Source organism: Lissotriton vulgaris, chromosome 5 (assembly GCF_964263255.1).
Source record: "Lissotriton vulgaris chromosome 5, aLisVul1.2, whole genome shotgun sequence".
Lineage (NCBI taxonomy): Eukaryota > Metazoa > Chordata > Amphibia > Caudata > Salamandridae > Lissotriton > Lissotriton vulgaris.
The window spans coordinates 1,680,168,730-1,680,194,214 of NC_141693.1; the positions used below are offsets into that span (position 1 = coordinate 1,680,168,730).

The 25,485-nt window shown below is 45.3% G+C and overlaps 1 protein-coding gene and 1 pseudogene across 2 annotated transcripts in view; both read right to left on the minus strand.

Moving 5' to 3' along the window:
* KCNH6 (potassium voltage-gated channel subfamily H member 6) overlaps nt 1-25,485 on the minus strand; it is a 997,202-nt gene that overhangs the window by 273,217 nt on the left and 698,500 nt on the right. For both annotated transcript variants that reach the window (XM_086923820.1, XM_086923821.1), the window contains exon 4: nt 19,236-19,447. In XM_086923820.1, coding sequence (XP_086779946.1) covers nt 19,236-19,447 — 212 coding nt within the window. The remainder of the gene's footprint in view (nt 1-19,235; nt 19,448-25,485) is intronic.
* Nucleotides 7,094-7,592, minus strand: LOC147716952 (microtubule-associated protein 1 light chain 3 gamma pseudogene; annotated as a pseudogene).

The following is a 25,485-nucleotide window of genomic DNA, read 5'->3' on the forward strand; positions in this document are numbered from 1 at the left end:
ACAGTAGGGAAGGTGTTGGAATATAAATTTATAAAATTCTTTATCCCACAGCGCCCTCCAGCGCAAATTGTGGTAACGACTTGCGTTGTAACGGCCGCGTGGTAAAGGTACCACATGGTAAAAACTTCGTGGTAAAGGTTGTTTACTGTTGAACTTGGTTTGTCGGTGGTACACAACTCAGGGAGATTAGAATGAGCAGAGTCAGTCCAGTCCAAGGGTATGGTTGATTTGCATTGTATTGTTGGTGAAGACAAGATGGAGGATGTGGCCTTTGAAATATGTTGGTTGTGTGACATGCTGTACCACGTTGAGTGCATCAATGAGATTGAAGAAGGTGTTTTTTTTAAATGTCATTGTCTGGGAGGTTGAAGTCACACAAGAGAGTAAAGTGTGAATGCTGGCTGGACCAGGTGGTGAGAAGATCTGAGAATTCATCACTTAAATCCTTGTTCTAACCAGGAGGTCTCCAGATTAGATAGAAGGTGGAAGTCTGAGTTGCTGAGAGAGCGAAATGGCATGGAAGCATCTCCATGGAGTTGAGTGTTACTTGCTTGCTTGACTAGGAAGACTTACTGGAGACAGCGAGGGCTCCTCCTTTCTTATGTGGGCGGCCCACAGGATGGATGCTGTAGCCTTTGGGAAGAATGACTTTCAAATATGTGTGAAGATGTTGGGGTGAACCATGTTTTTGTGATAAAGAGGGTTTCATGCTTGTGATAGATGATGACGTCTGTGATATCTGATGGGTGGAGCGAGCTTTAATGAGCATGAGCTGGAACGTACATTCTGTAGTTTGAGGGGATATGCATGAGATTGGGTATATGTGTTGTACAAATGCCATCTGAGGTCCTGGGTTGTCCACATCTGGTGTGATTGTGGGTATTGGCAGTATAGGGTGCTGAGTGAGGCACATGATTATATTACCTTGCAGGTTTCAGTGAAACAGGGGTTCAGGACCAAGCCCTTTATTATTATAATAAATTAAATTTATAAGGCGCACAGCTACCCGGAGATTTCACGGCGCCATCGGACACAGCGCAAAGGAAAGAGATAACATCTACTGATTAAATAGTCAAGTTTTTAGGCCCTTACAGAAGTTTTTATAACTGGTTTCGTGCTGGAGCGGCGCTGGCCCGCTCCAACACGTCCTAACATGTCCAAACAGGCAAAACCCTTGTCTTTGTTCGCCCTTTGCTGTGGACGAACGGATGATGGGAATGCCCTAAAGAGTTAACTGAAGTAGGAAGAAGGCAGGAAGTGATATCACTTTCTGTGCAGGTGGATGATGGGAAATCCTGTGATTTCACTTTCGGTGCAGATCAATGATAGGATTTTGTTTTCCTAAAATGATAGAATTGTAAACCAATTGGCAGATGAATGACACTTTGTTGTACATGATGGGTACAGAGAAGGAGCAGGACGTGTAATATTTTCTTATTATTTGTTTTCTTTCTTATTACTGAAGTAAGAGAAATAGTGTGTTTCCTCCCGGTAGTTCGGTTTGCTTGTAGGCATGGCCTTGATGTTTAATGTAATGGTCCTCAAAAATAAACACTGCGATGCTGGCTCTCTATTAATTTTCTGCCATGATTGCTGTTAGTGCTGAGAAGTGACTTCGGAGCTTCTTGTGCCAAAAGTGGGCCAGCACTCGTCGTAACAAAACAGACAGAAGGATTTCAAAATAGACATCATGCATCCGCTGCTACCAGCAGAAGATCAGGTCATATTTGCACTCTCCCTTTTTCCTTTTAGACAAACTGGAATAAATCACTACATTTTTATTTTGGACTCATACTGTCACCTAGTGGTCAACGCGGGAACATAAAGTCATTGATGTATTCGCTCCATAACTCACCCCGTTCAGACCCGACTACTGTTGCCCCGATTCATTGATATGAATGAGGCGAGAACACCTGTGCGCGCGCGCCTGCACCTCGCATCCGGTTTAGGTGCTGCATCGTCCTACGCCCCGAAGAAACAGGCTACCAGGTGGAGCTGTTTGTTTAGGCGCCTTGTGGGTTGGGGAGAAATGTAAGATGTGAATAAACAAGGACCATAAAAGCAAACACCCGAGGAAAACAAGCGGGTTGGCGGGGAAGAGACAGAGAAACGGCAGGAGAGAACAAGTACAGCCTCGTGAAATGAACGCATCGTTTTACTCACTAAGTGCGCGTCTTGCCTTCTTGGGCACACACTCTTATTCACTGTTTGAACGTCTCGCATAGCATTATTCATTTGGTATAAGTCTTACACCTTCGTGCACCCTCTGACTCACTGAATGTTAGTGTCAGATTCTGGTGCACAGTCTCTTAGGCGAGCCTCACTCACCTGCGATGAGTCCACCCCTCGGAGGCCAGACTCACTCTTTTTGAGGGAGCAGCAGAGTCTAATGTTTGCTCACTCTCCATGGACCCAATAGACCAGGGCACAAGTCCTAAAAAAAGAAGTGGGGGGACTCTCCAAAGTAGGCTTGGTCACAGGAAGTGTCATCACGACAGGAAGTGACATCACAACAGGAAGTGACATCACGGCATGAAGTGACATCACGACAGGAAGTGTCAGTCTCAGATCTGGGTGTCATACCTTGTGGGCCCTTTGCAGCGTAATTTGTTAAGTGCTAGGCCACAACATTCCTTGTGGCAAAGTACGTGCGGACAATAATTCCTGTGATGAGGAGGCCATTTTCATCATAGAGGCCTTTGTGCATTTGTGGTATGCGAACAAGGTTGATGTACCATGTCACACGGGATTTGAATGTCTGTGTCACTTGCCATATTGGAAGAGCTAAGATTGTCCCCAGTGACTACTGAAATTGAAGGGTGCTGAATGGGTATACTAACAAATTTCGACTAACCACACATGGCCAAATATCAGTACATGACCGATTTGTGAAAACAAAGAACCATACATCAGTTCAACCACATCAAAAAAGTTATTTGAATGGAACAGGAATCATACATTTAACTTGAGTTAGAATTTTCACTTTTTGCAGTCGGTCTGAGTGTACAAAATCGAGGTTTTTGTGGTGATGTGTGGTTCTTCTTTTTTACTCAAGGGGAGTGTTCATATAACATGTATGTGATTTATTTATATGCCTGTTTATCCTTCAAATAGGGATGTGATTGCTGTGATGTTCACTAATGATCAGCGATGTATGTTATTTTTACCTAGCAACCCATTTGATAAATCCAATCCCATGTATCTGATAGACACAACGTTCTGTAAAACAAACGCTATTGACTAGTATTCTGAAGCTTAGCATTTTGTCTAAAGCCTTACCAAGATTAGGACAAGAAAGAGGTATTTTCCTACTAGAACCAGATTGTATGCCCCTTCACACCTCGGGTAACTGGACACAAATAACGATGCTAAATCGGATTCACAGAGAAATGCTTATTTTCAGCAAAGAAACCCCTAATAAACGATAAAAGAATTCTATAGGTAGGCAAAGCTATAAAAAATTAATCTTTAAGCCTGCGCTTGTGCAGACGAAACCTCAAAACAGAGTAAATGCCATAGTGAACTAAAAATGTATGTATCATAGGAATACACATACACAAATGAGAAGCGCCTAGGGGAGAAGTGACTTTGAAATTAGGTATGATTCAAGTTGTTAAATGTATGAAGACCATCTTCTCGGTCGGGGTGGAATTTACTTATACATTTTGATATTCACTGCTAAAGAAATGTTTGTTCCATTCAAGCAAATACTGCTTAAAGACTTTGAATAATTCCAAAAAGAGCGAAAACAACTCAGATTCCCCCCCACAGTACTGGAAGGCAGGACATACACAAAACCTCTTATTAGATCTGGCTACTGACAAGTTTACCTGTCATCACTGTTTCGAAAAAGTACAATAAATACAGTGAGTCAGTTGGCTTTGGGTCTTCTACTGGCTGACATGCATTTTGTCCTGATTTGTAGTTACTTGGATGGGCTGTTCATCAAGGCTATGGCATTTTGTGTTCTTTGTTATATTTACTTTCGTCACATTACAGCATTTTATTTGCTTGTTCGCGGATTTTTTGTTAGGAGCATGAAGGCTGTTTGGATCCCTTCCCCTTTCAGAAAGCTACTGAGCCGTTCACTAATTGCTCCTGAGCAGTCATGTGTCTTACGCTGTGTCATGAAACATGTTGGAATTACAGCTTTTTTTTTAAATCACAAAGTAAGGACAAAAGCATACATATAGGCTTTCTTAAATGTGCAACAAAAATACTGACCCTTTGTCAAAAGTGCCTACTGTGCAATGTTTTGATGTGTATGCCTTTAAAGTTCACCATTTACAACACAAATGCCATCGTCTGACTCATTTTCATAAACACTCTTCTTGCAGGGTACAGCTTAAGTCTGATAATGCAGTCTTTTCAACAAAGGGAGCCTGCTCCCTGCTTGCATACAACTGCAGACACGAGATTGTTTCGTTATCTGATTACTTATATGGACAGATTGTGGCAACATAACGTTCCCCAATTATTACCAAACACTTTCTTTAGTAAAAAGCCTGACTGACGGGCTTTACCAGTTATTTTTTATTGTGTGAGCTGGACCTGCTGAACAGTGAGCGCAGCTGTGTTGATGCTCTGTCCTATCAGAAAGTTGAATCTCCTTCAGTGCCACCGTGGGTGACAGAGTGCTGAGCGGGTACAAGCGAGAGGCTGCACTCAGGTGAAGACAGGAATGACAGCAGACTCACTATAGCATTGTCTGGGAATTCAGCAAAACATTGAAGAGCAGGCGTCACAGTGGCAGCATGGCGTGGGTCGGTGTCAGCCCCTAACACAGAGGTCTTCAAACTATTTTGGTCTGAGCCCCCCTTAAACAAAATGTTTTGAAGTTGGGCCCCCCTCCAAACCTAATTGGCAAGGATTTGGGGAGTGGAAGGGATGATTACAGGGGGCAGGGATCATGAGACCATTTCAGGGGTGCTTTTCTGGAGCTTGTAATCCACACTAAATGTGCAGCATCAAACAAGAACAGAATTGACCACAAACATAATTGGAGTCCTGTGGGCCTAATGCACCCCACCTGCCGCACTAATGATGGATGTAGCCCTGAGAAACAAGCGATTTTCTCTTCTTTCATTCCTTCTCCACCAAGTCTGACCGTCACTTCAATCGCAAAACAGGTCCAGTCTCTGAAAGAAAATGAGCTACTGCATGCTTCCCCAGTTGTTTAACGCCAATGGCATCATCCTCCCCTATACTAGCGAAGGGAAATGAGCCCCCATGGCCAAATTCTATTTTAAAACATTAATAATTATGATGCAGTGGGCCCCTTGACAAAAGTGTCACTGCACTTGCTTCACTAATATTAGCTGCTGCCTTGCTGTTGCCTTTGCACTTTAACAACCTGGGATCCCATTCCACACCAAGCCTCTCCATCCCATCCCTCCTCACCCTCTCGTCTCTCTGATGCCCAAATCATGGTGTTGCCTCTGTTTAATTTCCCCCCTCCCTTGGGTCATTTCTCCAAGGCTCAAAGAAACACTGGAGACAAACACAAAAATCTCTCCCTAACCATTAATCAAACAATAGGTCATAGATCCTAAATGAAAAAACTGTATCATTGTCCCACAGGTCAGTTATTTAAAAAGTTATTTTTATTATTCTTGTTGTACCAAAAGATATCATTTTATTTAAATATACAGAAATACAGTATGTAAAAACGACAATCATTGTAATGCAAGCACAGAGAGACCCCAACATGTGAATAATACACAAATTCAAGAAACTGACAAAAATGGAAACACTGCCCTAGGCCTCGTATGCACCTGCAGCATCAAAGATGCCTACAGCTCTGCAAAGCAGGCTCTCTACTCTTTTCCATGTATAGGACAGATGCCCAAAGCAGGTTTTCTGCAAAAAATAACCACACGAATAGCACAATTAGAACCCCCTCGGAACAATAATGCCCTGGACCCTAATGCTAGCAAGGAAAATGCATCCCATGTTCTTTTTCATAGCAAGACTGCCATAACTGAGATCTAGTGCCCACTCACAGAGTGTGTGTGGAGGGGGAGGGTTCATGTGCTGCAAAACAGATTGAGAACTGAAGAAGTAACATGCCTGCTCACCAAGGTGCCCGCTACCTGAAAGAAATGCAAATGTGTGAAATGGATGGAGCCAGTGTAGACTTTAATTATTAGAGTCACTCCGTTTAATGGTACAAATATTTATTCTTTCTGAGAGGAAATGCATGCGTCCATCAAAAGGAGTGCGCCCTTTTAATGAGCATATATAAAAATATTTACATTAGATGTAGTCTGGATTCTTATCACTAAAATGGTTATTTTTAAAGCAGATGTTTTTATCACAAACAGTATGTTGCTCCAGTCTGTTTTATACAGAGTGATACAGTTTAAAAAAAATGACATTCACAGTGCTTTCTGTCACAGACTGAGACCTTGTAGCACTATAAGCAAGTCACTTTTCATCACTGCACCAATCAGGATTTAATTCTGTGACTCAGTCGTCACACACAAAGGCAACTGCTGTGATCACATTAGCTAACTGAGGTTTCATAAGGTAAAAGAGTATATTTCCTTTTCGTTAGTTTAACTTGCATTTATTTTTCAACTGAGGTGTGCATCTTTATTACAAATATAATTACATCTTCAAAAATAAAAAATAAATTAGATATAGCATTTACAAAATGTAATATAGTCTTGCAGATAGGAAGATGTAGTGTCTATGTCAAACCCGATGTCTCAAACTGCGTAACCTCAAAGTCCTTTTAGAATGGTCACTGTGGTGTGGTAATTGTGTGTAGGACAAGTGACCATCATGTCTGTCAATGCCCCAATGAGCATGCTAGGTGACAAATGCCATCCATTTACCACTCTCCTGCTGCAATCTCCACACTTGAAAAAAAAAAATCGGAAACAATGAGAGCACTTTATCGTCACTAGCTCCAAAATACAAAAATGCAGCAGTATGTCCTGTGAGGTTCTACTCGTGCAAGGTTTATTTTTCACACAAAAGAAAAATCCCTGTTTGTTGTGCCTCCCAACAAGTAGTTCTTGAAAACTAGATTCAAAGTCCTCTTCAGTAACAGCTTAAAAGGCATTCATTCATTTTAGTTTGGTAGCAAGTGTTCACAATCATCAAAGGTGTACAATGGCTATAAAAAAGCATATTCCCTGTTTTAATGTTAAGCAGTCTGTATTAGTGAGTGGCAGTCTGTCTTTTTCTGCTTGTCACTGGTCAGATTGCAGCCAAACATCTCCTGTGATACATGGGTCATGTATAAGAATCCATCTTCAGCCTTATGATCCCAATACACTTCTGACATTGTGACAAACATGGACGGTAAGGTCTTGTTATTCACCATAAAGAAAAAAGCCTGTGTTGTGGATAAAGGTAATTGGCATCAAACAATGATCTTAAATTGTGTCATGGTCAGCTCTTCTGGAAAAAGAAATGTTCTTTGTCTAATACAGGCAAATACTTTTCTCTTTGATACCTTTCACTCACCACTGGTAGTTTGGACGAAAACTCTCTGTTTCTATCACCCACCTCACCTTTCCCAGTTGCAAAACACATCCACCTTTTGAACGGGATTGATTTTAGTTTCTCTGCAGACTTTCCATGCCATTCCCTGACAGATTTACGCTGTTGCCTGCTGAACACAGAACTACATCACGCCCTCTATGCCTAATTGACAGTTAATTGATGATTTGCCCTCGAGTGGTGTGCGTGTTTGTATATGCAATTATTCCAAGGTGAACAGCAAACAATGGAATGCTATTTTTTTCTTCTTTTTAGCCAGGTCTTTGGCCGCAACTTCACACTTGCTGGCCTCCCCAATGCCACTTAGTACCATCCTTTCACTTTTTTTGTGGCGTTTAACTGCAGCATTTAAATGAAGACAGCCTAGAACGGCGCCTTTTGCGCTTCCAGGCTTTCTTCATTCACATGTAATTACAGACCTATTCGCGCCCCCCTGGCAACACATCCACGCCCCCCCCAGGGGGGGCGCGCCCCACAGTTTGAAGACCTCTGCCCTAACATGATGCCAGTCCCCTGCAGACATGCACGCGCTCAGTGATAACCAGTTTTCCTTCTTACATGTCCCCTACACTGGCTCAACCCATGCGCGTTGAGCACAAGTAATCCTAGAGTCCTGAAGCCACAAGGCCAGTCTCACTTATTTGCCTGGAATCACAGGATAGTGAACAGGATAGTGAACTGACATCCAGCCTGGAACCGGCTTCCCCTGTTCCCAGGGTCGGATTGGCAAGGCGGGCATTCGGGAACGGGCCGAAGGGCCGGTGCCTCAGTGCCCTCTGTGGGCCGTTTTTTTTCTCCCCTGTCCCAGTCCACAGAGAGTGGACTAGGAAAGGGGAGAAAAAAAACCGGCCCACAGAGTGCACGGAGACAGAGACTTAAAATGAAAGCAGCCTCGCTCTGCGGCCAGACAGCGATTGTCAGCTGTGGCCTCTCCTTCACCCCTGCCCTGCCAAGCAATCAAGCTGAGGCTGGGCTGGGGAGGGGAGATAGTTTGTAAGAATCGGCCTCCCTGGGGGCCAGGTGTTTCTCAGGCCTTTGAGCCATTTGCACCTCGGCCCCCTGGCGCCCATGCAGCCCAGAAACGGTGTTGGTCTTAGCACCTCGCCCACAGCCCTTCACATTCAGGGCATAGTGGGCGAGGAAGAATGGGTCTTGCTGTGGGGGCCTGGTGATGTTTGGAATTTTTTTGTTTTATTTATTTCTTTATGAGATTTTATATAGCGCGGACTTTACCCGAAGGTGTCAGAGCGCTTCAGACTAGGAACAGCAATAATACATGAGGAGAAAAATTATAAGTGGACAAATTACAAAAGCAAACTTTAAGTTACATGAATCAAAAGTGACAATAGTGAGCAACCAAAATACAAGAGGAGCAAACGGTGCATTACAGGAGGAAAAAGAGATATGTGTGCAGGTTACAAAAGCGAACAAAATACAAGTAAAGGTATAATACTGCAATTAATGGCGGACACTCCAGCACAAGAACAAACGTTACGTAGGCAATGGTGGCACTTGTGCAAGTATCTAAAGCAAACAAAAGTGAGAGGTAGCAAACAGTGTGTTACAAGAGAAAAGTGACTTGTGCAAGTTACAAAAGGGTACCATACACAGGTACAAGGGTAATACTACAGTAAATGTTAAATACTCAAACTGCCAGAACACACTGGGAAGGCACTTCCCATGCACCAGCTTCAGCTCAGCCTCCCCCCTGGCTACCTGGCTACCTTGGATGACCCAGAAAGCTGTGTTTTGTGCTCCCCTGCCAGGACATTTTCCCAAGGCCTGGAGGGTTGATTAATTTACTAATTGCAGGGGCCTTACCTCTGTTCATGTGCTCCTGAGCTGAAGGTCTGGGGAGGGCTGAGTAGGTTAGTAATAGCAGGGGCTTTGCTGCTTTTCAGGTGCTCCTGTGCTGGAGGGCTGGAATAATTTTGTGACAAAAAGGGGCCTTGCTATTTTTTTTAGTTGCTCAGCATGTAGGCCATTGTCACCTTGGCCCTGTGTCGTGTGCAAGAACAGTATCCTCCCACTTTCATTCCTTGTCTGTGCAAATGGTGTTTCATGAAAGGGCACGCCCCTTGAATGTGGGCCACGCCCCTTGAATGTGGGCCACGCCCCTTAAATTTGGGCCACGCCTCTTGAATGTGGGCCACTTTTTTCGTCAGTGCCCGGGCCGAATTGTGATCCCAATCCGACCCTGCCTGTTCCCACTTCGACAGACTTAGACAGCATTGAATCTTTTGCCCATTCACAATACCCTCTCTTCTTACAGCAGGCCTTGAATAGAAGTTAATTGTTTTAAGGCGTTCCCAGATGCACTGCTTCGAGCTATTCAAGCAGCACGGTGGGTGGTAAAGAGCCGTGAGGTGTTGAAACATTCACCAGGAGCCAGCGTCGCCTACCCTCTTCTGAACTTCATCACTGCATTGGGGGGGGGGGGGGGGGCTGCTTAAAACTTAGACAGTTAATGAAGCGTTATTTTACGTGCGACTGAGATCCGAACGCAGAGCGGCATTTGTCCCGCATTGTTTACTTTGCAATGGTGGACGCGGTTTTGATTGAGCAGGGTGGACTGCGTCCACCCTGAAAAACCCTCGAAAATAAGTGGGGGGATGCCGTCCACCCGCGTGGTACCCCGACTCGTGCCCTGCAATAGACCCATTGCTTCAATAGATTTGTGCACCAGAAATTGTAGTTTAAACTCCTCAAAGCTCACCCTTGTAGCTCCAAGGCCTCGGGCTCTCTGCCGAGGCCCCGCCTGGGGTCTCTGAAGCAAGGGTTCACCTGTCAGACAGGAAGGAGGAAAACAAGGGAAGGGACAGAGCAAGAACACCAACGAAGCTGCTGTCTGCATCGTTCAGGGCCAAACAAGGGGGTTTCTTCTCTCCAGCAAAGGTGTGTCACCCCACCTTCCAAACCGCGTCAGACGGTGTGACAGAGAAGAGCATTGGAGGAACAAGAAGGAAAATAGATGGTGTGGACTAGAGGAGGAAAGGCAAGAGAGAGAGAATGTGGACATGAGCCAGGGAAGAATGAAGAGAGAGTGAGGCAACAGAGGAGGAAGGACAGTGAAATGAGATGGTGGGCGGGCTCAGTGGCGTAGCAAGAGGGGAGGGCGGCAGTCTGCCCCAAACGGCATGAGTTATGGGGGCTGCGGCCTCCCCCACACCCCCCGCCCTCTCTTCCATTCGCCCGCCGCAGGTGGCAAATGCAGGCCTAGCTACCCCAGTGAAGGGGCTGTGGAAAGAATGAAAACAGAATGGAGAAAATCACAGGGCAAAGAATAAAAGTGGAAAAACAGACGAGTGGAGAATGGAAAGACAAGGCGAGGGCACATTGACAGTGGAAGAACAAACATTATATTTCTGTTTTAAGACAGTACTAGAAGGTGAGGGGATGACATTACAGTCCAGACACAACCTGCTGTCAAGAGACTCCTCGGAGTGGGCAGTGTGATGGGACAGACCAGGTAAAATGGTTGGCCATGTGGCAGGAGTATATAAAAAACACAATCCACAACCAGAAACACAACACGGCAGCCACATTGTACAAGACATCGGGACATGAAAATGTGCCCTCGTTGCATTTGCTCAGATAGCTTATCAGAGATTGCAAGCATTCAGGACAAGGTGATGCATGCCTCATGCACCTTGGCTGCATTTTTCTCGATGCCCTGCTCAGGGCGTGATTAGGCATCCTTGCCACCAGCTGCTGTTTCCATGCTTGTCTCCCTGACCTGATGACGGTTCCATGAGCAACACCAGATGCCTGTTGAAAAGGGCAATGCTGCAATCGTGCAGTGCACTGTTGGCCAAAGGGGGTCAGAGGAGGGCTTCTTCATCAGGAGTCAAACTGACACACGGAGTTTCAGAAAAGGGGCGTGGACAAGCCTAACAAAGATGGTGGTCTGTTCAAAGAATTCCATTTGAGGTTCCTAATCCAAGATGTCATCGAGTCTTTCATGTGGGGTAAACTCCTGTTTAAATCATAAGTAAGGAGGCATTTCCAAGTGATAGCTGCATTTCAAACCATTTGTTCCCTTATTTTTATCTAATTCTTCAACCCTCTGCAATGATTTTGTTTCCGGTTTTTACTTCTTGCAGTTGGAAATGTCTACTGGGTCTACGTATGGATATTCTTGCTTGGCTCTTTCCTGTTCCCTGATGTCAGGGGGAGTTTGTTGCCTTGATAATAACTTCTGTATTCATATTCATGTTCAATCAGGAACTAAAACATTTCCAAGAACATTTTTACACTTTGAGGTTTTTCCTCCTAACTGGCACCCTCTTAAGGACACACTTGGCACATTTCACATCTATTACTAAGGTTGGGGATGGCACCTTGGCTACTAGGTAAAGTCATCCTTACCTTGGGCAACCAACATGAGACCAGAAGAGCAGCCGTCATGTTGGCCTGTGTTTTAGACATGGTTCTGTTGATCCATAGCCTAGACCTGGGCTAGAGTTAGCATCTTGAATCTTAAGGGGGTGGTTTAGAATGTATAGACCCATCAAGGGAAATAATTCTCCACTTTCTTATTAACTAGAAAATAGTAAGAGTTCTAACTCTGCTCCCATTTCAGGGAATGAAACAGGCTGCTCGGCCACTAAGAAGAGAATCATCACCATCTGTTTATGGGGTTCCTGTGGCACCAACTAACGGAGAAGTGGGTCTGATGCTGGTGAGTATGGGAGCTCCTGAGCACACAGCCATTGCAGACCAGCAGTAGTGCACGGGGGTTAATTATGAACTGGTTCTAGTTGTGACAGTAAAGAGATAACCCCCAAGCCCCACAAACTGGAGCGGGGAAAGTCCAAGGCAGTGAAGATGCTGGGAAATAACTGGGCCCTGTGAAGTCAGTGACGAAGAAGAGACACTGGTTGGAGGCTTGGGTGAAAAGTGAGCCTTGCCTTAAAAGACTGGAAGTCCTGAATGATTGGAAGGAAGACCGATCAGTTTGTTCTGGTGGAATAGTTTATCCTATGAGGGCTGAAACGGATACTTCCGATTAAATGGCAAGTCAGTAAATTTGTACTAGCCCTTTTCATTTAAGTCTGAAAAATGTAACCATGCTTGGAACCTGCATGGAGCGATAGTGCACGAAGCATGCAGTGGTATCTATGAGGTGTCTGGGCAGCAGCATCCTTTTATCAGCCGCTTTTCATCGTGGGATGATCGTATATGTATAATTCTTATGGATATGTCATTAGCGGCTGCTTTGAGGGGGCGCCATGGCGTTGGCACTCTGCTACTATTGCTCGGCATAGTATTAGTACAACTTTTATATGAAAACAAACATTCTCACAGATCATTGTTTGCATGTAAAAGCTGTAATATTACCTTACAAGCGGAAGTGGGCTCCACTACCTGTTTTGTGCTTGTATCAGGCGGGAGCTGTTACAGCCCGGACTCATCCACAAAACATATCTGACATGCTGCACTAGAGCCACTTGGTGCAGCATGTCAGATAATGGAGCTTCAGGGCTTGTCAAATACATGCCCTCTTGCCCCATCATAAGCTCAAATAGATAAAAAAAGTTCTACCTCGGTACCTTCAACCCTATTCCTGTTTCTGATTGAGTAGAAGCTAGTCGGCAGGGGTGTAACACAGGCCCCTGCAGCCCCCACGGTGCCGGGGGGCCTCTAGCTCAAAGGGGCCCCCTCGGCACTGCACTCTGGCCGAAGAGCTCCTGATTGAGCCTGGTGTGTGCCTCTCTAAGTACCGTGCAGGGAGGACCCCTCATTTTTCGTTACACTAGTGCTAGTCGGTCTGCCTCTGGCTGCTGCAGTGGGACGGGGGGATCGTGGGCCTATCTCAGGTACGTTTTTGTGCATGAAGTCTAAGTGTGTGCTGGGGAGTGCATGTGTATGTGTGCATGTCTGCTTGCTTGCGATGTGAAAGTCCGACACAGGAGTTGGCAAGGCCCAAGGCAGAGTGCCAGATGGTGCTTTTGGGCCCCGCAATTTCCATAATGCAGAAGCCGTCTTAGGATATTCTAAGGTAGCAGGGAGGTTGACCTCTCACATGCACGCAAAAGTGTAAACAGATGCTCACCATGCTTACAGCCAGATACCACCTGCTTAGAAGGGTTTCTTCCGGGAACTGTGGGGGCATTTAGCATCTGTGCCTACCGACGAGGACATGACTTTGCTCTCCAAAGAGTGTACCATAATCAAATACTGAGCTGGAGGACTGACAGTGACAAAGGCAATGTTGCTCACTGAAGATCTTCATACATTGACAGGAGAATTGGAAATTCATGAAGGTCTCGGGCTCATAGGCTTTGGTGAGGGAGTTGAGGCGGCTGCCAGACCATAAATGCCCCTATTCTCGATGGGTGAGATCTCAAGCACCTTTGTTGAATCTCAGAAAGCCTTTTTGTCAATCCCTCAGGCTGCCAGTATCAACATCTTTGCTGCAGAGGTCTGCCCTTGGGTCCTCCAGTCTTGGTGTTCTAATGTTGGGAGTTGGTCAGGCTGAGCTGACCACTAGGCTGGGAGGACACACTGGAGATACTGGACCTCAGCCATGGATAGTTATGGGATGTGGTGCTCGGCTGCTGGGTGCAGCGACTGTCAATGGCGGACTAAAACCAGTACTAGAACTATCTGCAGAAGAAAGCAGAGTCACTCTCCGCGATAAAGAGCGAGTCTCGGGCTTCAGGGTGCTGCATGAGGAATCTGTAATGTCCTGAGGAACACATTCTAGTGTTCTGCAGGAAGTTGTAACGCCAGCCACTCCCTCGAGGGCTGGACACACTACACTCACACACCCATCTATCACGGGTGCCACGAGTGATGTGACCCCGCTAATAAAAGGGCCCGGGTGCACGAGCTCGTGGCGAGTTACTGATCAACCTGTACTGGGTGTCCGTGTCTGTTCATTCCGCAATGTGGGCCTGAGGCCCAACATTACAGCATCCAAGAAGCAATCTAAAACAAACCGGGATATAGACAAACCTGGCAAGTCAACTTCCAGGCTCGGATGGAATCTGAATCTAGGGATCAGGCTGATGATCAGGATGATCCGGCTCTGCGTGTTTGGGGTGATCCAAAGCATTCTCCGTGGAGAGGAGCGACAGGAGACTCCGGAAGTAAGGGGGACAGATGAAGGTGGACTGGTAGGGTACAGGTAGTCTCCTGCTCTGCAAGGAACCACTGTTATTCTACAGGATCTAGTGTGGGAGAGGGAAAAGACACCATGGTTAGCCAGTCATGTTCATCTCAGTTTATAGAAACTTCTCGAAGATGGATGCCACTGCCTGGCAGAACCGGTGCGCACATCGAGTCCACTGGCTGTGCTCCGCGGATACTGTACACCACCCTCCACTGGTTCTTAACAAGGAGCCTCAATGCCAGTTGTGAGTTGGTAACAGCGCATGAGAGGAAACTAGAGGCCTCTCACTCCTTGAAGTGGCCGCCTCTCTGTCTCAGCTACATCGGGAGTGAGGCGTCGAGGGCCTGGGAGTCTGGAGTCGCACAGACCTGGCAGGTTGGGCCATGCCCGAAGGGCACACACAGGAAAAGGTGAACTACATCCTCTGGCACGCTCCCCTGGAGTCCCTAGAGAGGGAAGAGATCTGACTCAGAAAATGCACCGCAGAGGAGGCGGGTACGAGACACTGCGGGGAGACAGGCTCCTTCTCACAGGGCGGGGGTGTCTGGAACAATCAGGTGCAGAAAGAGAGTCTGACGTCACTCGACAGAGTCCCTGAAGCAGGTGAGGCTTGTCTCAGTAGATCTTTGGCTCTGAGGAAAGACACTTCTGTGACTCTATACAGTGGAGAAGTGTGACTCAATGGTTAGAGCGGCAGACCTTGATGCAGAAGTCTGGCCCGGGACCAGGGTTCAATTCCCGCCTCGGCGGGTCTTGGGCTCAATTTCCTTGGACCTGATAATTCTCGCCTCGGTGCCTATTCTAATCATGGGTCCCACTCTGCAACTCTGGGCAATAGCTTGCTTAATCTCCACAACAGCCCCAACAGTACTGGGATGCCTGGCTTCACCTTGGGGGTGCCCAGGAGTAGACATTTCACAGGGAAAAGTCAGTAAGGGTTCTACAGCGGTATGCGTACAGCGCCAAGACACCTCAGGGTATAAGTTTGCTATACAAGTACGAATTAATTTAATTTCCCTCAGTGTGTTTACCATCACCGGATGTAAGAGCACCCCACCACATGCTGGCTGGCTAAGGGTGACCCTTCACTACCACCACCACGTCGGACCCTGCCCTTATTCTGCAGGTGCACAAGTTGGGTCTTCAGAGACCCTATCACCAAGAGTTTAAGTGAGCCGGGTCCTGTAGGTGCTCAGCACCAGCAGTTCTTAAAAGCAGGTGCTGAGACAGGTCCCTAGTATCGGGCTCTCTATTGTTGCCCTCACCCTTAGGGTGGAAAATAATCTTAACTCTGCTGCAGTACTTCAAAGAGACCCATTATAGTACTTTCTCAGTCTCATCATGTCAGAACTGAAGGATTTTCATATTATACACAACGAAGCCATGTTAGTTGCTTATGCAGCTAACAACCATTCACAAAGCCAATAGTCCTGGCCTGTTGTAGGTGTAATGTTATTTGTTGTAATATATATCTGGATGCAATGACGGAAGCAGCAAAATACCTGTCGGACGGCACACTATGCTAATCACAGATTTGTAGCTTATGTGTTTTTAAGTCACACCCTTAAATACATTGACCACGTCTATCCGAGTGGTCGCACAACCTGGGCAGGTGTTGACTAGTCCATCTACACTTTGATTCAGATAATTGCAGCAAAGACTGGCAGAAGCAAGAAGCAAATGAAAGAAAGTAAAAATAGAAAAAAACATAAGGAAAACTCACGGTACCGGTGATATAGAATCATTCAAAGCAAATACGCAAATTCGATCCACGCTGATGAGAAAAAAAAACAGTAAGCTGGCAGTGGCAACAGTACCAACCTATGTGAGTAAGAAGATTTACAGGCAAACCCAGTATTAACAGCTTTGAGGAGTAGTTTCTTAGACTGCCACTGGGTGGCAGGGTAGTCACAAATTGGGACTGGGGGATAACCAGGATGCTGGAGGGAAACATTCTACAAGAGTACTAAAGCAGGAAAGGAAATGTCCCTAAGGGATTCTTTAGATTTATCAGTGCTTGCGTTACATGTGGATACATTATCGAGTCCACAGTAAGCAAATCTGCTTGAAAGTTTCGCTCCATGCAGTACAGCCTTTACATAAACCAGAAAGAGGGTCTTAAGGTGGACTTCCATTTTAGGTGGCGAGCATTTGAATTGCCTCAATCCATGAGAAACCCTCTGTTTTGCCCACTTCAAATCTCCGTGCAAAGGATTAGCTTAAAAATCATGCACAAACTTCGCCTGCAGTATGGCCTTTTCACTTGGTACACTGTCAACATTGTGAACTCGGCCCTGATGAAGCACTTAGCAACCTAGGCAGTGCAAATGCTTTCTGGGTCAATCTAGGAGTGCTATTTCTTTATCTGAAGAATGAATGTCTCAGCAGTCCTACCACCCACACCAGGGAAGTGTGTTCCCCAACACCAACTTATGAGCGCTGTAGGAAATGTGGAGCCTTAAGTACAGAGCTATTTTTTAATTGCGAAAACTGCCATTCTCAAAATCAGAGGGTTCGAGATCGCAAAATGGGCATTTGTTATGTTCTAAACCCATTTTGCGATTCAGTGAAAGGTTACCAAATTACAAAATGGGTGTAGAAGGGACCTATATAGGTCAGTTCTTCCAAATTGCAATTCCTTAATACAAAGGTTCTGATTCCCGGGTTGGAATGGTAACATATTTGTGATAGGGAAGCAGTCCCACTAGGATCCTTTCCCCTTTATGAATGTAAACAACCCGTTTTGTCAAGGAGTAAGCAGGGGTCCTGGGGACCACTGCGAACTCTCTAACAAATGTCAACATTTGAAAAAAAAAATCAGTTCTATTTTCTTTTAAAATAATTGGCTCCATTAAAAAAAATACGCTTTCTTTAGAAAAATGCAGTCTCTGCTGACCCAACAGGCCACTATCCTTGTGATGGCATCCAATCATAGTAATTTCAAATTAATGACCTACATCATGAATATTAGTGCGGTAGGTCAGATTATGACCCTCTACTTTTTGAAATTTTGTGAGCTGACCTATTAGTACAGTTCAGTGACATCAATTATTATAATGTCTTCAAATTCATGGGCATTTGGCATCACTTCCTTTAGATACAGCATCTAAGGCCACATGATGTCACTTCCTGTTAGGTAATTGAGGTCAAAGGATGTGTGATGTTGTTTCCCCTACCGCTACCATAGTGTTGAATTGATGCCCATGGTGCAGATATAACATCTCGTTCCAATCTGGTGACACCAAAAGCGCACTTGGAAATTAAACTTTCCAGGTTTTGTGGATGCTGACCATCAAACATGTTCAGGTTTTGGTGATGCTGATTGGCAAATGCATGCCACCAAACAGTAGAAGCAACACAAAAATGGGCAGGGAGAGTGGGGGAGGAGTGAGGGGGCAGCGGTGGTGGGGTATTCACAATTGCCCCTGTTAGGAGCATCCCATCAGGCCTCATTTCCATTCCCCATTAATGACGCAGTGGGATCCCATTAGCACCTTAATCCTGACTGACCCTCAGAATTTTCTGCCCTTGCATTTGGATCCACTCAGCAGTGCCAGTGGACCCTAAGTTCTGAGCTTCAGCATTTCCTGCCGCGGTATGGGAGGCTCTCAAATCTCTGCTAATGCGTTACAGTCCTGATCCGCAGAATCTGCTGCCAGATCAATGGAGCCCAGAAAACTCTGCCAATGTACCTCAATCGTTCTCTGTCGAATGCCTTTGCATAGTAGTGAGAGCACAGATCTGCCAATGCATCTCAATTTAGACCTGATGGATTCCTTGCCACAGTAGCGGGAGCTCCCTCACACAACCCTGACAATGCACCTCACTCCTGACCTGTAGATACGCAGGATTCTGCCCCAGTAATGGCACCTCAATGTGAAACTGTTGCATTTCCTGCTACAGTAATGGATTCCCACGCCGCACAATGCACCGTGCTCCCAGCCTGCAGAATCTTCTGCTGTGGATGAAAGCAGTCCACATGACTGTCAATGCAGCTGACCTGAAGAATGTATTACCATGACAGTAGGACCTCACACAACTCTGCCAGTGCACCTCGATCCTGACTTGAAGAGCTTCTTGCACTAACAGCGGGGGACTCACACAACCCTGTCAATGCACCGCAATCCTGACCTACAAAACAACTTGCTACAGAAGTGGGGGCTCACATAACTCTGCCAGTGCACCTCAATCCTGACTTGAAGAGCTTCTTGCAATAACAGCGTGGGCTCACACAACCCTACCAATGCACTGCAATCCTGACCTACAAAACGACATGCCACACAACTCTTCTAATGCACCTCAATTCTTACCTGCAGGATCTACAGCCATATCAACAAGAGCTGAGATAGTTCTCCTGATGCACCCAGTCCATGATCTTCCTAATATTCTACTGCGTGGCGAACCCAAGCACTACGAAGCCAATGCTCCACACCTATTTGCTTCAGAACTCCTTTTAATCAAACATGAGGATAACACTCATTCTATTCTCCTAAACTCATTGTGATTGTATTCCTTTTTAACACAAGTAAGTTTTTGTAGTATTTTATATAATTATTTTATTGTAATTAATTTTTTGGGGTAAATAATTGATTGAGTTGTGTCCTACCTGGGTGACTTTTTCTGTTACATTCTGCGTGCGCTCGAACGCATTGCTGGGCGCCACAATCTCGATCTCAGTGGTGGACGCCGAGCGGTGCTTCTCCAGGTTGAACTCCACGAAGTTGAGGGTGAATTGCGGAATCTGACTGATAGTTCGGTACCGCATAAGATCTGAATCTGAATTGGAGTTGAGGAAGCTGGGCTTCATACTGGACCTCTCTAAGACAGAGACAAAAAAAAACTACGGTGACGAAGAAGGACAAGCACAAACAACTCTACAAGAAGACACAAGACGTACGCCAACCATTTAAGCACTATACAGGAACTAAAATATAAATATGACCATGTGCACTAATTTAAGTACTCAGAAAGCTGAAAAGTATATGTCCAAATAACCTAATCATGATAAACATTGTGCTCTTCTACAGGTTAGGATATGCGTTCTTAGCAAAAAGCGTGGTCTTTAAGAATGGCGCTCTGCACCTGGGATTCATCTGCCCACTTTCGTTGACGTGAACAGGAACACATTCTGAAAAATTCTTTTGGGCATGGCCATCGACCCTTTCCTGTAACCTGCCATTATCCACCATGAGTTGGACACTATGGCGTCTGCTTTGGTTACCCAAGCAGGGCAACAAAGCCATGTTTGTAAGATAAGGAAAGAAGTTAAGCAAGGTCGCATCTACACCCGTGTTTATTTATTTGTACCCGTTAGCTCTCTACTGGAGGCGATAAATGGTCAGTTTCAGTCCTCATCCTTGTCGACTAAGCTGTTAGCCAATACAGATCTCTGGTTCTAGATCTTTATGGTCCCTCAGTCCTTCCAAATAAACCTAAAGATGCTAAGAGTGATGGCTCTTGTCACTATTTGAATGCGAATAGACGTTGGGCAACATTGTTTACAACGCGGGGATTACATCGCGATGCTATTACATTGTGGTTTTCACAACACAAGTCGTTACAACGACTTGCGCTGGATGGCGCTCTAGGACAAGGAACAGTCAAATTTACTATCCAACACCTTCCCTGCTGTACATAGACTGGAGTTGGAATAGTAAATTATACTACTCCTAAGTCCAGTGCCCTCCAATGGAAGTCGTTGTAACGACTTACGTTGTAAAAACCGCGATGTAACGTACCGCAATGTAAATGTATGCATTGTAACATCATACATCCATAGACGTTTTCTGGATTCAAATTAGTTTCTAGGAAAACTAGAGGAATCTTGAGCTTCTCGCAAGTAAACATTTGTGAGGAACACAACTCACTAACATCCCAGTGACCTTTACACAAAGACCTTTACGTGCTCCTTCTACTAGCCCTAGATTTTGAAGTCAGCAGTAGCAGCTTCATAGAAAAGTGAATATGTCCCCGGGGAACCCAAGTAGTGAATTGTGGGTATTTGAGACTGAAGGTCTATCCTTGAGTCAGATAGCACATCCCTCTTAGAGACCAAAGACTGGTTGAGTTTGCATCTGCACATGGTCCAGGCGTGATCAGTGCTGGATACCACCCTTCATCCACACCAAGAATTTCCAGCTGTGAACGACTTCCCCTTGAGGCGTTGCTAAGAGGTGGACTTTACATATATACTTCACTACTGAATCCACTCTGCCCTACTGTTTCTGTATTTCCACCTCCCCTTTTCATTGCGATTATTTTGTGGTGTAAAAACCTAAAAATAACTACGTTTAGCGGGGTGCTTACTAATTCCAAGAACACCTTAACTGAACTGGTTAGGGTTTGGGAGTTACGTACACACCAAGACCTCCATGAGAACAACCTGTGTCCTACTGGGTACCAGTCCAGCTTCCTCGCTTTCCTTTCCTAAATCCCCTTCACAGCCTCACCCTATACTCTGTGCTGTCTGTTCCAGCTCTCTCTCAGTTATTATCATATCCCACACATAAAGCTCTTAACTTCGAAGCTAACCTCTGGCTGTTAAGGGTCAAGAGAACATCATGTCAAGGGAAGAACATTTTACATATCAATTTTAATAAATACACTTTGAATATTCATGCAGGCAGAGCTATCGTTCTAATTCAGAAACTATTTACTGATAGGTCCTTTACTAAAGATGGAACCTTATCTGCTTTAATCTCTTTGGGGCGCAGGGTCAAGACTGATTTGCATATGGCTAGGTTCAAACTGGAATGGAATGGTGAGCAAAAAAACAATGGATTTAGGCCTAGATCTCTGTACTGGGGTGAATGTATGACATTGTTCTGCATTCTGTCCATCAACTGTTGTTTTTGCATTTGTCACCCCGAGTGGGACGGGTATGCTCAGACGTGAGTCCGGTGCTCTCCATGCCACTGGAATCAAGGTATCCTGGCTGATGAGGGCTGAAAGCCCGAAAACGGTCATGGGATGCTTGTTTCCAGCCCAGGGAGGACCTGGCTTGGCAGTTCGAGCTGGACTGTTCCCATGGGGCACAGGGCCAAGACTGATTTGCATATGGCTAGGTTCAAACTGGAATGACATGGTGAGCAAAAAAACGATGGATTTAGGTCTAGATCTCTGTACTGGGGTGAATGTATGACATTGTTCTGCATTCTGTGCATCAACTGTTGTTTTTGCATTAATCTCTTTCTATCACAGATTACCTGAAAAGAGAATAAGATTTTGATCAAGTGCCGTCAGAAGCAGTGACAGCCCTCTGAGCAGGAAGAAGTATACATTTCTGCAAATACTCTTCCTTTCAAACTCCAAGTCTTTCTTTGCTTTTATCTCTTTATTTTGTAACTTATTTTTCAACTTTCCCCTTTGAGCTTCTGGCCTTCTGTCACTAACCTTTTGCTTCGTCGTATCTACAATGTTAGTGGGTCTGCAGCCATGATGATGGTATCACACTTTGTTTAAAGGTGATCTCAAAGTGGATAACGCATTAACAGGCACATGCATCAAAAGAAAAAAAAGGCTGCAAATGGGCAGATTCAGAATCTGCCCCCTTAGCGACTGGTATTTTTGCATTTGGGATGCATCATCCCAAATGCAAAAATCTCAATTCAAGTAATCTCTACATTACGATTACCTAAATTGCGATTGCATTTAAGGAATTTCAAATTTCGCTAATAGGGGGCGCAAATTACCATGAAGTTGAACTTTATGGTAATTTGCAAAAACTTTGAAAAATGCACTTTTGTGCATTTTTCAAAATTTCATGTTGCGCACACACATGCTCTCGGGGCATGTGTGTGGGGCATGTGTGTGTGCAACATATGTGCACAGATCAATTTCAGGGGTGCAATAGGTGGCCTTTTGAGACCCTTGTACCCTGAAATTGCATGCGCAATTTGCGAGGACCTATTGGTACTCGCAAATTTTGCATTCATTCCTAAGGGCCTGGAGGCGATTCCTTAATTATTACAATTAAAGACTCGCACAATCCTACCTTGATGCATGTGCCTGTTTAAGATCTCAAAGTCTTAGGAGGATCCGGGCATATTGGGTATTTTGAAGCCTTGATATAACTCTCATGATGTATTTGATTGCATCTCCTCTGCCACATTTATGTGGTTGTTACATACACTTGACTGTTGTCTAAATGATGCTATTTTAAAGATTTTGGGCCAGATGTATGTTGCCCAATACCGGTCTGTAACGGCCAAAATTCTGTTATTTCGGCCGTTACCGACCGGTATTGGGCAACATACATCTGGCCCAAAATCTTTGGCTTTTGAGATGTAGGTGGCATGATTCCTGGATTCGGTATTTTACTGAATCGGTAATTTAAGGAATCGGTAAATTACCGAATTCTTAACATACCGATTCGGTAAATTACCGAATCCATAATGTAGGGAGCACTCAAGTTTGTGCATTCCTGAGTTAAGGATTCGTTATTTACCACCAACTACAAGTTGGTGGTAAATATCGAAAACCTTTGAAAAAGCAATTATTTTGCTTTTACAACAGTGCGATGTGGCAGACATACAATGCCACATGTGCACCCATGCACTGTTCAGGGGTGCAACAGGGTGTCAATGTGACACCCTGCCACCCTTGAAAATGTTCCCCCTATTACCGATTCGGTATTTACCAAATCGGTAATACTGAATGGCTTCCCATTCATTCCTATGGGACTCCAGGCCCATAGGAATGAATGGGAATTACCGAATCGGTAAATACAGATTCCTAATTACCGAATACTACCGATTCAGTAAAATGTACCTAATAATTATCTACATCCCATTTACCTATTCTTAAAACGGCTAGGGCGACTGTGTCCGGAATCTGGGGATCACGGTTCGATCCCTGGCACCGGCGGCAGGTTAGCCCAGCACCATGTGACTCTGGGCAATAGCTTGCTTAATCTTCCCGACGTCCCCCAGCGCCTAGATACACTTACGGGTGATTGTGCGCTTTACAAATGAGGATTATTATTATTAATAGGTAAATTGAGATTACCTACATATGGCCCTTTGTTTGAAGCTACCAATTCCACCGGCTTAATCGAATGCATGGTTTTATGCATGGTATTTAAATCCAAAATAAACAAAATACTCAATATATCCCGTGCTGTTGCTATCACTTGCTATCAAATCTGATCCTCAGTAAGTTTCAGGTTCTGGTGAAGCGAGAGTAAGAGATACCTCCCGCCTGGAGCCCCTTCAGGGTCTGCATGTCGAGGTTGCATCTCTGGCTCAGAGGTAATGTGGCATCCTGCTAGGTGCCATCTGGAAATGCAGCACTGAGCATGCTTGCTTTGAATGGCAGCCCAAGGCCATGGCACAGCAGCTGGGCAGCTTCAGGTTGAAAACACAATCAATGTCTCCTTGTACACTTCTAGGAGTCTCTCAACCGCACTTGAATATCCAGCATGGCGCAGAGAAACTCTACCCTTGCTGAATAAAAGGCTCAAGACATACATACTAACAGCTGATTTCTTGGCATCCCTCCCATGAATAAATTAGGATTTCTCTTTTGTAGCAGGACTTTGGGACTCAATTATAGCTGGATGTAACACAGCATCTGCCACAAATTGGTGGATGTCCCATTACCGCCCAACTCTCAGCCCCCTCGATTAGAGGCGGAGGATCCTATGTTTCCGATGACAGAGCCACAGCTGTGCGTGCAGTTGTAAATAGCAGTTTTTGATCACCTGGACACCTTTATCAAAAGACGAGGCATTCTCTGACCACTGCAAGCTGGATTTCGATCTGGCCGCAACAATGAGACAGTGGTCAGAGCAGCTCTGATGGTTTGGCCTCTCTGTTCACTCTTTCTGAAAGACGAGCACCTGAACGGAGTCCCAAAAACACTTCTCCCCATGTTGTTCTGTTATTTGCACTGTACATGATTGAATGTCTCTCCATCAATCAATCAATAAATCAATCAATCAATCAGTAGATTTGTAGAGCGCTTCTTGTCCCCTGTGAGAGTATCCAGGCACTGAAGGCTGAGGCGACAGTTGCCGGCTGGTCTTGGGCTGCATCCAGTGGACAGGTGGTGTGCTGTCCACTGGGCTTACCAAGTGGTATAATGGTGACTCTTTTCCTATCTGGCATGTTTGCACCCCTGATGATAGAGGGAGGGGCTATACATTGGCCTGTTCTCAGGTTTATTCATTGCTGCCAAATCTTCCTTGGACCTAAAAAAAAAAACACCAACGCAAAGTAAAGCGGCCACCCGAGGTTGGTGTAGAGGATCTAATGATGGTCAAAGTCACTGCTGTTCACAGTCACCGGTCTGGGTGGAAGACCGAGCCTCGAGGCGCAGTGGTGCTCTGTGTTATGACTGATGACTGCAGCTGGGATTACTTACTGCCAAGCCGTCAGGCACCACATCTCTCTTGTAAAGAAGCCGTAGGGTGCATTTGCTGACTTTGTGAGCACTGAGCAGTCTCGGGTGCTCCAGTTTCTTGGGTACACAGTAGGGATTTCAGGCAGTGCTTAAGTTGTAAAAGAGTAAGAGCTGGAGCACGAGGTTTTGCTCAGAAGCCTGTGGAGTGTGCTATCGAAAGTCAAGATGCAGAATACCAATGCAGTTTAGTCTTGATTCCATCTCATGCCTCTTTAATCTGCCACCAGATACTCTCTGTCTCTTTGTTTCACCCTTGAAGGTTCTTGTTCATCCCTACTTTATCTCTTTGCCACGTTTTCCATCTTTCTTCTAATTTTATGATTTTTTTACTCTTGCTGTGGATCAAAGTCTGTTAAGGAGAAATGTGTGATGGTTCCCAAAAATGAGTCCCATAGGTCTACCTACAAACCCTGGCTCAAGTTAGGCACTGACACCAGGGTCTCAGGGCCTCACGT